The 13,423-nt window shown below is 40.1% G+C and overlaps 1 protein-coding gene across 2 annotated transcripts in view; it reads left to right on the forward strand.

Annotated features, from left to right (window-relative positions):
* The window catches only part of agmo (alkylglycerol monooxygenase), a 47,254-nt gene that overhangs the window by 28,109 nt on the left and 5,722 nt on the right, over positions 1-13,423 (forward strand). The window contains exons 11-12 of one of the 2 annotated variants that reach the window (XM_005739251.1): positions 2,819-2,901; positions 4,048-4,153. In XM_005739251.1, coding sequence (XP_005739308.1) covers positions 2,819-2,901; positions 4,048-4,153 — 189 coding nt within the window. The remainder of the gene's footprint in view (positions 1-2,818; positions 2,902-4,047; positions 4,154-13,423) is intronic. The other variant, XM_005739252.1, reaches the window with a different exon arrangement.

The raw sequence follows: 13,423 nt of genomic DNA on the forward strand, positions 1-13,423 counted from the left end.
GTTGTGGTCACCTCTCACACACACCTCCTCTCCAGCATCGAGGGATCCCCTCCCTTTTGGCGAACGAAACACCAGCTGGTGGTCCAGCAGTGAACACAAACTCCTCAATTGTCGAGTCAACCATTTCCCAAACCAAATAGCCTTCAGGATGCAGCAATCAGACTTGGAGGGAAAATAACAAAGTGAGCTCCTTGGCCCAACAATAAATCATGTCACTTTTATGTATTTATACCCACATGTTCGCTAGCTGCTTATTTAGCTTGACAATTGAAGACACGCTGCCGGACAATTTATGTGCTTTGTGTTAATTCGAAGCCATGAAAACATGGCTATTTCAAACAAGTGAAGCTACTCTTCAATTACATCATCATCAGGCCAGTGTGTATGCTTTACATGTACGTATTTTAAACAGTTATTATTAGAGGCAGTGAGGGAAATTGACCATCAGAACTTTTTCTCATTTAAAGTATGTTTGGGCATTTCTACCCAGCAGACCAAAAGTGAAACACACACACACACATGCACAAACACAGGTTTTGCTTTCACTCTTTTGAAGTTTTTGCAAATTACCAAAAGTACAAAAATATTCACTATTTGAGCAAAAGTACTGAGCTTCACTGGTAATCTCTGAATTAAGGTGTTCTCAATAGCATTGCCACAGGTGTACGAAATAAAGCAATAAGTGCACTGTGACTTTACAAGCAATGTTCTAAAGAGCTCACTGAATTCGTTTGCTAATATAATAGGATTCACTGATGCAACAAGTCAATTTTTGAGATTTCTACTCTGCTAGATATTCCACGATCAGATGGTGGTATTGTGAAGTATTTCAGAACAGCTGCAACGCAGATTGTAAAGTTGAAGAGTGCATATAAGAGTGCATGTAATAGTTACCAATGCTCTCAATAACTGACTTAATAACTACAGACTCCCAAACTGCCAGGCATTAACATCAGCACAAAAGCTGTACGCCAGAAGCTTCATGGCATAAAGTCCCATTTGGAGCCTTATAAGTGAAAGTTTTTTTTTTTCTTTTTTCCCACCACAGTACATTTCAGATTTTTGAAGGTAGACACATGAGCATGGGGGCATTTCTGACTGTAAAATCAAGAGCTACTTTAAGCTCATTGGCTAATGAATCACACAGTAGAGCAAGCCCTGCTTTTTCCCCCCCATTTGAATCTAATACAGTAAGAGTGCAATCAGTTCTACAAAATATAAAATGCTGAGACTACTTTACTTTAGAAGAGAGGTTTATTCAGATGTGTGGTCACTTTGGATGATGTCGTTTGTAGAGCTGTCCTTGTTACTTTACATTAACAGGTGTGTTATTTTGTTATCCCATTTAATGGTTTGCTGGAAACACACTCTCCTTAAAATAGTTCAGTATAACAGGAATCATGTTTACTTACCTGATACCTGATTCATTATTACATGTTACTGGCACTGTTTTTTTTTTTTTTGGTTTGCTTGTTTTTTCCTGTTTGATCAGTCTTCGTCAATAATGGCCTGGGTAATTAGTTAATTTGCTCATCTCAAGAGACAACATAACACAATCAGTCCTTACAGTGCTGCCACCAGATGTTAACTGTCATTTCCGACCTCTGCTGATATTGCTACAAGTTGTCAGTTGATCACTTGAAAAATTACCATGACAAAAGAAGCACAAAGTGTTTCTTTAAAAGCTCTTGGAAATGAAATGTGAGTTGATGACACTTAGGGCTTTATGGAGGAATTTCTCTCTAGTGTAGTGTCTCAGCTGCATGCCCCCTGGATGATAGAAAGACAAACAAACAACAACAAGAAAAAAAGATTAGGTTACTAAATGCATCTGGTCTGCTGAGCCTCTCGGGTTATCAGACACAGAAAAGTTCACATAACCTTTGATATCAAAACAATTCTCCTCTCATTATACGCTTACCAAAAATAATGGTATCCATAGCCCTTGAACTCCATTGCAGTGATTAATCTGCCTTAATAAACTATGAATGAAGGTCACCCTAGACTGTCAGTCCTTCACAGATGGACTGAGCTCAAATTATTTCCTCGTCTGATTCATGGAAAGCATTATTGTATCTGTGTTCCTGTAAGAGGCTCCTGGTAATATTGTGCTTATGGCAGCTTATGGGTTATGACTTGGATAAACGTATAGAAATACAGTTTTATTGCATCCTGTTGATGGGTTGATTTTTGTGCTGGCAAGCGCGAGCCCTCTGGGTATTTACAGCATGGGAGCAGTCAGTGAGATTTGGCTGTTAGACTCTGTATTGAGTGTCAGAGAAATATAAACCAAAGCTGACAGCCCACAGCATCCTCAGGAGACAATGGCTTTCCAACGGCTGCCCGTAGCCAAGGCCATAGGTTAGAGAACACAGATTAGAGCGTACGTTACTCTTTGTGTTTATGCAAGTCTGTTTGTGTGTATGTTCCAAATAGCTTGGAAAGGTCAGTGAGAATCTGCATTGGATTTCTCCTCCAAAGTTGGTTGTTTTGGCTCCATTTAGGGGATTCAAACTACAGTCTCTTCAACTGTGGTCAAGTCCCCTGTCAAGACCCATCTGGGATGATTAGAGCGTCTATGTAAACTAGGCATGTCAGTGTAAAGTAAGAGGCAGCATATCGTGTGTGCCAGTACACTTATTCCGAAGGTCAGACATGTTTTGGTTGGCATTACAGCTCTGCGGTTTATGACTGCTCTCCCAGTAAGGTCTCCTGTGATTGTAACTTGACTGGCCATGATATTGATTTAAGGGTTTGAATCTAATGTATTTTTTCCTGACCGCATTTCTCATGGTATGCAAATGTATCTCAATCCTAGATACTGTCCCAGTTAACTATTCTGGGTATGACTGGCTACGTTCTGCTCACTCTCACGTCTCTGGGGTTCCTCATCGACCAGAGGTACAGTACAGATATTTCGTCATGGATTCATTTTCAAAGAGACTTTTAGAGGATTTAAAAATTAGACTAAACAGTTAAAAATGTCTCTGGGGGGGAGGTTAGAGAAAAGCAAGACTGAGAACTATTCTGGCTTTGGTAGAGGTTCTCAAGCTTTGAGTGGCAATCATCCAAAGACTGAATTTGAAGGAATACAAAATGTGGAGTGTTAAAATTAGCATTGAAGTAAAAATGCCAAGTTGATTGTACTTATCTGTTTAGATTTCTTCAGTTGTTCTTTATTCTCCTCTGAGCTGCTAATTCCTAATAATGTATTTGCATCTTAAACTCAATGATTCTGAAAATGGCTTGCTTTTAGACAGTCCAACCTCTTTTGGGGTCCAAGAACGAATCAAAGAAAAACTCTCAACGAATCTCTGGGAGCCATAGGTCTTTGCCAGCCCAGAGTTAAAGGTCTGAACATTAGTATTAATATTACTGTGGGGTGGTCAGTAGTATGTACCCTTGTTTTCAGTAACTAAACTATGAACCTTGCATTGAATCATTTCATTTCTCTTCATTGTTACCAAATAAAACTCTGCATACTTAGCTTGTGAAATTCACTAAAAGAAACAGAAACAAGATAAAGACACACTCCTACTATACATGCTTTGTTGTGAGTGAATATAAGATTAAATTCAGTTGACGCAAGTACCGCAACACTGGAGCTGACTTCAAAGTGGGGCGACCGTGGCTCAGGGGGTTGAGAAGCGCATCTGTAACCGGAAGGTCGCCGGTTCGATCCCCGGGCTCTCTGTCCTGGTCGTTGTGTCCTTGGGCAAGACACTTTACCCTACCGCCTACTGGTGTTGCCAGAGGGGCCAATGGCGCGATATGGCAGCCTCACTTCTGTCAGTCTGCCCCAGGGCAGCTGTGGCTACAACCGTAGCTTGCCTCCACCAGTGTGTGAATGCGAGAGTGAATGAATAGTGGCATTGAAAAGCGCTATATAAATCCAATCCATTATTATTATAATTATTATATATCTCAAATCAAATCTCTCCTCATCAACTCTATTTGATCAGCACAGGAAGTTGATATTAGCTCACATTAAAATATAATTATTCCATCTAAGTGATGCGTTGTTGCTTAATGTGTCCTTATATTCAGGCCATCATCGGCTGTCTTGGAGCTATTTCGCTGTGTCGTCATGATGACATTGCTGAGGTACAACTACATGAAGCCCCTTGCACCTTCACTGGCAGTGCCTACAGAGGTAAGTGCAACTGTAATGTGTGGAGTGCAGTTTAAAATAGGCAGCAGGACTTGAGATTTTCTTTTCATTCTACTTAAATAATAAGCAAATATGTGTGCCGTATATGAAAGATGGAATTGGTGTTCATATCTGGAAAGTGAAGCCAGTGCAAAAGTACCTTAAACCTGCATTTTTAAAAATAGAAGGGCTGATATTTTATATTAAAAATAATAAATATATAAATAATAAATAGGTGCGCAGGGAAGAAAAAAGCCCTTACACTTAAACACATCTGTGAGCTCTGTCTTGAGAATTAGTTAATCCATGTTGCTAGTTGCAAGTCTTGTCTTATGCAGCATGATAATGCAATTTAGCAATTCTAAGCACCTATTATTGCTGGTGTACAGCAGGTGACTTGGAATGTAGGACACACATATTAACAAGCATACAGTTCATGGAAAAACTCTGTTCGTTTGCTTTTTTGGCACTTTTTTTATGATTATTACACATAACTTGTCTAGGACTGCCACGACAGACACTATAGGCAAAAGTATCGGGCCACATCTCTTAATCTCTGAATTCAGGGGATTTCATAGCACCTAGCTATGAAGTTTGCCTTTGCAAACATTTGTGAGAGAATAGGTTATTTTATGGAGCTCACTGAATTTGAGTGTGGTATTTTTAACAGATGCCACCATTGCAACAAGTCAGTTTGTGAAAAGTCTTTAGATATTCCATGATCAACTCTATGTGGTGCCAGGAAATTGCAGCTCAATTTTAAAGTGGCAACCAACCTAAAGTTACAGAGTAGGCTCGCCGTGTGCTGAGGCAGACTGTGCATTAGTCGCTAATGCTTTGCTGAGTCGGTCACTGCAGCGCTCATAACTTCCTCTGGTCTTAACATCAACACAAACTGTATGCTGAGGGCTTCGTATTGTTTCCACAAACAAACAGCAAACTGGAACCAACTGAGCCTCAGAAAGAAAGAAACATTCAACAGTCATCGTACTGCGGCTTCAACACGCTTTATGGCTGGCTACTGCTAATGACACATACTTTTCTGTTTCTGTGGCAACCCCATCAGACCTGCTAAATTGGACTGAGTCAGTTGCACAGATGCAGTTATGTGACAATTCATAAGACAGGTGAACTATGGAGGATTTATATATTTAATTAGCAGTTTATCTGCTCATTCCTGCTGCTTCTCGCTGTTTTCCAAAGTAACACATTGCTTTATTACTAGCTGCTTTGTTAAAATGTGCTACTGTGCACCCTGATCTTTAGAGTCACTGCAGTTTCTGCTAAATTTATGATTACAAATACGTATTGCATATTTCAAAGGCTGTTCATTTGCTGGTTTAGCAACATCTTTCTTTAGCATTTTCTTTTAGCAGAATTGATTATTAGTGAATAATGGTCTGTCTTTATGCATTCCTTTGATGGTGTTAATACATCCTGGTAATGATGTTTGCTCTTAGTTGATATGCAAGTTGTAACTGGTTCACATTGCCCATTTGATCCACTAAACAATTTAGTTTAATTTTATCCACTGATTTTGTGATATCATCACTATCTTGAGTTGTTGTGCAACAATAATGGCGGCACCGTTGAATTAACAGCCACCTGTCTAGCTGCCATTTCCCTGTCTCAAAATGAGGTATTCGTCTAGATTACTTACAAAGGTGTTGTCCCTTTCACGAGTTAAACAATCTTTGATGGCGTGTCTACATGCACTGGTCCCAGAGGCCATGTTTACCCATTTTTAAGTTTGTAGTTTGGCCAAGTCTTGGAAATAACATTAATTAGCCACAGTGAAGTTGTTTTTTCAGCTGCAGATATTGGCGGTTACCAGTTAAAACAAAGAATGAAATCTGATGTATTAATCGAGTGCCCGGATCAACAAAATGCGATGGCCTTATTGCTAAAAGAAAAAAAAAAGTAGCACTAACACATGATGGTAAAATGGATGTTTAAAAGCAGCGCTGTTGACAGAGAAAATTTTAAATTTGGCTAAAATCTTACCTTGAGTTCTCTTTTCACGTGTGTGTGTGCGTGTGTGTGTGAGCTTTTCATCACACGGCATGATGTTGTTCATCCGCAGTCTGATTTTGCTCATTCATCAGGAAATTGTAGCTGTTTGTACTACTATGTTTCTTTTGGCTCAGCAGCCGAGGTTCAAAGATCATGGAAACAGCAGTTGACAAAACAAACTAACCTCAGGTTAGTAGCTGTTCTGGAGCTTCCAGTCATATCGCATGACCTTTTTATTTAGGTTTTTTTAAATACCCCATACCCCATGGAACTTATACCTTTGATATTCACATTCTCAATGTGGTGACCTTCCGAATAATTTCCAAAAACTATTTCATATAATTTTTCAAAGTACCATAATTACATGTGGTGGAAATCCTTTATTCATTTGACTTGATATAGTGTTTGGCCGCATGTGTAATTCCCTCCATCAAAGCATAGTTCAGCTTGAAAACGAGAACCAGTTTTTGTCCAAAATACATTATATGCAACATTGAAACTGTCTAAACACAAAGTCCAACCAACAACACCTAATTAGTCTGTTATTAGGGTGTAGAATAAAGACTGGGTATACAGTGAATCATTGCATGAGCATGTTTTTCTAAGGCTACTTACTAATTGCTTTCTCTGGTGGTAGTATGTTTTCTATCTCTGTGCATGTTGAAACTAGTTTTATTTAGCATCAGTCTGATTATATACTTGGAGCCTAATTCCAGCTTGTTAACTATGGAAAATACTGAAAAAAAATGTCTTAAGATGACAGTGGTATGATTTTCACAGTACAGCACTTAGAAATCCTTACTTTATGAAATCATTGAGGAAAAATATGTGAAGCTCTGGTATTAAATGCGCATATGCCCCATGTATCGTGTTTCTTCGGTTTGTGTGTGTCTAGCCTGTTTGCCTGTAATTGTGTGTGTTGTGTGGTCTGTGTTGTGTGTGTGAAATGTGTGAGCTGGGTGCTAAGTCCAGCTTCGCAGCCCTGTGATCTATGAGTCCAGATGCGTCGCCCAATTGACCATAAAATTGGCGTGCCTTTCTGGCTCTGGCAGCTCAACTGTAAGGCGGCTGACCTCTCATTACTTGCCCTCCCTTGCAGCTTTTTTTTTTTTTGTCCTCCCGCTTTCTGCCTCCGCTCACCGCTTGCCGTCTCAGCTAGTGTGAATGAGAGCAACACTTCTGGAACCAATTAACGTCGTCTGCTGCTAACTAGCGCTGGCTGATGAGATTTGCACGTGAGATTTGCAATCGCTGCTTTTATGTCCTCTGACTGCACATCTGTGGCGCTCAGGTGTTCAAATGACAACCCGAGGCTCTCCAACCTTTTCTTTTTCTCACCATAAAATGAAATAAAACTGAATGAATAATAATTCATCTAAAATGAAGCGCATAACCAATCACCTCGAGAGCAACGAAACGGGGTGATTTATGCTGCACATGCTGCACGGCTGTGTCACTTTGACAGGGCTGTAAGTTTTATGCAGCCGTTTCCTTAAGCAAATCATTAGGCCTCATTTCAAGTCATAGTACATCAGTTTGAGCTGAATGAATGTCTTGCTTGCAGGTGGGGCTCATTGAAAATCCTCACAATTTACTTGAAATGGTTCCTGACATGTTTGTGCCCTTTGTTCAGAAATACAGCAAAGGGGAATATGGTTGAACCACCCCCAGACTTTAAGGTACTCAAGTGATATATGGATCTGACGCGTGAGGCGAACGGCGGGCTCTTTGTTACAGAGGGAGGGCTTGTTTTGAAGTCGAGCCAATCAATTAACAGTCACTCGAAATGTAAAAGGGGTAAATTCCCATTTAATTGTCTTCAGACTCACTGTACATTTGAGAGAGGGGGAGGGGGAAGTACAACAAAAAAAACTAGGTCGGTTTGTGGTCCTTCAAAACCAGTGGTGTGATATACTGCACCCTTAAAACTCACAGTGGTATTTATAGTGGCTCTGGAGATTTCCCTTGTAAAGCTGCAGGCTTGACCTGTAAACCAGGGCTGCCTCTTGCTCCCAGCCGCCCACTCGCCCGCCCAAACCCACGTCTGTGCGGCTCACATGACGGCCTCACTGCTTCAGAGGAGACTAAGCTGGTAACCAGGGCTGATGGAAGCTTTAGCTCTCTGTGCATGTAATATTTATTTGTATTTGTGTGTGCTGTTAGCTTTAATTTGCTTTAATTTATGTCATTTAAATAAGATTTTAATTACATATACATACCACAAAATATTGCAGCTTATAAATATAATCTGTGTCTTTCTGGTGCACAAACTATAGAAGAATAGAAGTTTAAATTACAGTCAATATTTAAGCACTTTATTGTGCGCAACATACTGAGTTTAAGAAATCATTTATACATTAATGTCAGCTTGGATAGCTTATCAGATTTGCATGCAGGATAGACAATTTTAAAACATCTAAATAAACAAAGCCTGTTGTGCTGTGGCTGCACAGTTTAATCATTTAGGTTTGAAATGAGTGACATTTATTTAAGAAGGCTATGAATAACTGTACACTGGTCACAGCGCACTTCTGGGTTTTCTGGTCACACCAACACAACCTTTGCTAACCAGCACTACAAACCAGATTTTTCTTCCGATTATTTCCCATTCTCCACACTGAAACATAAGCTAAAAGAGTCTCTGTTTTGATGCAGTGGGCAAGTTTGGGCGTGCATGGGGGTGTGCGAGTTGAAGAGGTCAAAATGAGACTTTCTCAGGGTGAAATAAAAATAGCCGCAGTGCAGGGGTGCACAAGGAGACGGGTCAAGTTAAAATGTTATTTTTCTTTTTTAAGCTTTTGTTTGGGCGGACCTCCTTACACCTCGTAAAGGCAGCAAACCGTGGCATTTGGAGAATATGTAATTTATGCTTAAAAATTGATTTAAATAAACATTTCTTTAAATCAGTAATTTGATTCTAAATAACTAAACATTTAATCGATTTAACCACAACGTTGTGCAGTTGAGGATGTCATCACCTAAAAGCTATATTTTTGCCTATGTTTGACCTCAAACATTTTGTTTTATTCTTTTACCCTTTGCGTCACCTATATTTCTGTGTTTGCAGTGTGGCTGGGTGGGTGGGGCATTTGCACTGTGATGTAACACATGGTTTTATGCTGTGTGGGCCTCTGGTTTTGCCTGAAGGCACAAGAAAACAGGCCACAGAGCAGATCGTAGACACTCTGTATCCCAGAGTAATTATGCAACTATTCTCTCAAAGACCACTAACAGCAATTCAAGAGGAGAGCTCATAAAAATTCACCTGCCAGGCTCAAACCAGTTTTTTGGTTTTAGTAAGAAATAAAAAAACAACAACTTTGTTTACAATTCGTTTCCCCCCCCCTCCATTATTCTTGATAGCTGCAGATGGATGTAAAATTTTGAAAAGGCATCCAACTAAAATAATTTTAAAAAGCCAGAGATGCTTTTATCATGGTCTGCTTTTCTTTTCATTTACAGTGACTGAATGGTTTCCTTGTAATAAAAGAATTTAAGTTTAAGTTTATTAGCTCATGCGGGTTTGACTCTTGAAGGAAAAATAAATCTGTGTAATGCCGTTTTGATTCCAAAACGTATACATGTAAAAAATGTTTTAAACCCTTTAGGATTTTCACTCTCCGTTCTCCTGCTGATACCACTTGCCAATCTCTCAGATCCCTTTTCTGTCAGACTAAACCGGAAGGTGAGGTGCTCCACAGCTAAATGAAGAGGTCACAACAATATTATTAAGTTCATGTCAAACACAAAGGCTTCGCCTCAACACACATTCGCTTTATCTTCAACAAATCACCATACTTGTCTTTAAAAATTACAGCTCACACCCCGGCTTTCCCACCATCCCAGCCATGAGTGAGCAGATAAGGCAGTCGGCGGTGAGAGGTCGCTGTGTTGTTTCCACTGGACAAAACTCAGGTGCGAGGGGTTAGCGGTCTCTTCTTTTGAAGCAGGAATGTGTGGTGGCAAGAGGCAGTGCTGAGGTTAACAGGCTTGTTTGGGCCTGTGGAAACTCGGCGAGTATGACATCATCTGAGAGCTCGCAGGAATGGAAAAGGAAAGGAAATCTCCTCCCAGAGAGAAAATGGAGGGATTTGAAAGAGAAATGCTGGGTAGGACTGTTCCATTGGAGTAAACAGCGGGGTGGTCGAGCATACACAGTGTGAAATATTATCACTCAATGTGCAGGGGATCGTGCCCGTCAAAGAGTAACCACTTGGTTTATGTTGTCAAACCACTTGCCAGGTAAAGTTATGGAAATCTAACAGAAAGTGGACCTTTGGGAGATTTCTAGGAATATTTAGTTTGGCTTTTGCGGTATCAGGTTTTCTGGTCTACAGTGGCTTTCCTTTAAATTTGTATTCCTATTTGTGCTTTAATTCATGGGTCATTCAGTTTGTGATATAGCTTCCGAGCCAGCGTGTGAACCTGACTGAACCTGACAAAAGCTCTTCTGGTGTGTGCACGTGGCTTCTCCCTATTTTAAAAGGCACCGAAAGCTGATTTCAGAGAACTTGAATGCCGGTTTCCAAAGAAGTCTGCTCGCAAATTCAAAACATTACAAATTATAAAAGGTTTAAAGTTCAGAATAAATTAAAGTTTTATACTGTAAAATGTTTCGATAGTGCTGAATGAAGGCTTAGCATATTAATTTAGCTATCTTTATCGCAGTGCAAGCTTTCATCACTCAGGACTCAGTTTATTAATCTCTCTTTCGAGGCTACGTTCATTGGATTACTGGCTAACAATCACACGTCTGATTTTGTAGTACAATTCTTTGTGGTGTATTTTTTTCCTTAGTAGTTCAAGCTACAGCTTTTTGCCTGAAGTGAGCTGGAAAATGTCTCCTTCTGCCAGGATTTGTGAGCAGTGGGGGGGTTTCAAGTTTGGAAAGTCTTCAAATCTGAGGCTGTAAAAGTTTGAGTGGCTGCTATCAGAGAAGTGACCACAATAAGCACATTCTCTGCTGTCCGGTCACAAAACAAACTGCATGAACTGAGGCTCAATTAATATTTTCTACCCTGACAATTAAAAAGGTGTTTTAAAAAACAAAAAGGTCTGTTTGCCAACAGCATTTTTCTTCTTGGAACTTCATGTGGAACTTTCAGACTTTGTTTGAGTCCTTATCTACCACTTAAGCCAAAATCTCCAATCCACATTTTAACACCTGCCACATGTTTCTCATGCTGGGGTCCAAACATTCAAGCATGCACCTGCACTTTTACAATCATATAATTGACATGGACCTGGTTTTGGCCACTCAAAATGTGACACATTGCACTACACAGGCAATGCTGACTGTGTGCAGCAGCTTGTTGATAATGTGGTTCATAGTAACAAAAACCAACCAAAATCTTGTTCCTTTCAATGAGCCAGACTTTAATGATGAAGATGATAATAAATATAATAATAATAATAATAATAATACAGTATATTTTTTGTGACGGTCTTTCAACTTTTCTTTGGATACTAGCTGCTCTCTAACTCCAGTCAGCTCCTTGTACTCGATCATTTTCAAGGGATTTTTTTTAAATTTTTCATTCAAACATAAAAAGGCACCTAACTCACACAAATTTCCAATTGTATCTTAAGGCTGTTGCTACATCACATTTGCCAAAGATAACAGTTGGGCAGTCGTAAAATATCATTTTTTTTTCAACAGCGTGATGATTCCCAAAGAGCTATTTAGATGAAAACTTGGCGTGTCGTTATGTGATGTGCAGCGTGTCCTTTAAGAACATGAGGAAACTGGGCAAATGGAGGAGAAAGACAGTGATGTGTCTTAAAAAATGTACAGCACATAAACTGTATCAGAAAGTTATGTCCTTAAGAAATTCAGCAGTTGCTGTGTACAGAAAAGACCTAATACAGGACCTGAAGTCTGTCTACTGCTTTGCCAAGGTCTCAGCAGTAGCCATAACAAGGCCACTTATCATTCTTAGATAGTTTTTGTTGGACAAATCCTTCTCTGTAAAGACGAAGGTCTTGAAGCTCTGAGACAGTGACTTACTTGCAAAGGTGACCAAACTCACTAATACTTTCCTAAAATGATGGACTTCTTCCTCTGCAGAAGCTAAAGCTTCATTTTTGCTTAGGAAAACCAAATTATCATCTTTGCACGGACGTGTCTTACTGGCTCGTGGTAGATTTGTGTCCTTCTTTCATATTGCTGCCAAATTCCTTAATGTTATCTGTGCTGCTGATTTACGTGTTCTTTTGAAGAGGTCTGATTTTTGTTTCACATTGCCATAGTTAAATAAACTTAAACTGGGCTGTAGATATTTGTAGAGAAGTTTTGCTGCTGTACCAGTGGTTTGGCTCAGGCCTGTAGAGATGCACTTGGCACCAAACTCCACAGTAGGAATGTACAACAGAGACTGTTTTAATTTTTATAAATGTCAGTGGGTGGATTATAGAAATCAGGGTAAAGATACACGTCTTAGAGGCCCTTGGAGGCTCATTCATGTGTACTTCTTCTTAGAGGAATGTATTGAGCTAATCCACAGTGGACCCAAACATCTTCTCTCGGCTTCATAAAAATACAAACGGGGGCTTCATTTTGCAAGAGCATAACCTCCTGTCTGCTCCATACACTGTTTTTGCTTTCATTTCCTTTTCTGGAGTTTTGCCAAATAGCTCGCCTTCTGCTTTCCTGCTGGCTAGTGTGCTCTTTAGCAATTAACCAGCCAATCTGGCCACCCAGGGAACCACGGTTAATACTGAGGTGATGACTTCTTCTCTTATTGAGGCTGAAGCGGTGCCAGGCTGCTGGACTCTGAAGTGTGCTGAAGAGATATGAAAGCTGGTGTCCTCTGGGTTTTCTCGTATGGTCTCAATGAGGCATAGTGGTCTGGATGAGTTGTAGCTGACCTTACATGTGACCTTTGAAGAGACACATGGTAGATGACTGCAGCTCTCCAGATGTGTAAAGTAAAACTTCTAAACAACTGTATCACTCTAAACTAGCATATCATCAGGCCACTTTGTGTTTTGCTACACTTCGCCATGCAGCCACTACTGTTTCACATGTGTTTTGTCTGGCTGTGTTGTGTGTGCGTGGGAGCGTAACGGCGATATTTCTCATGGCAGCGCTACAGAGTAGGCACTACACTCATTCTCTGGTGGGACGTTAAACTGCTCGGCGTATCCTTCCTGAGTCTGCTCAAACAACCAGCACAGAGACTGTATATCTGCTCATAATGAACAGACAGGAAGTCGTGTGTGTGTGTGTGTGTGTGTGTGTGTGTGTGTGTGTGTGTGTGT

Source organism: Pundamilia nyererei, unplaced genomic scaffold (genome assembly GCF_000239375.1).
Source record: "Pundamilia nyererei isolate P.nyererei 1_Seehausen unplaced genomic scaffold, PunNye1.0 scaffold00090, whole genome shotgun sequence".
Classification (NCBI taxonomy): Eukaryota; Metazoa; Chordata; class Actinopteri; order Cichliformes; family Cichlidae; genus Pundamilia; species Pundamilia nyererei.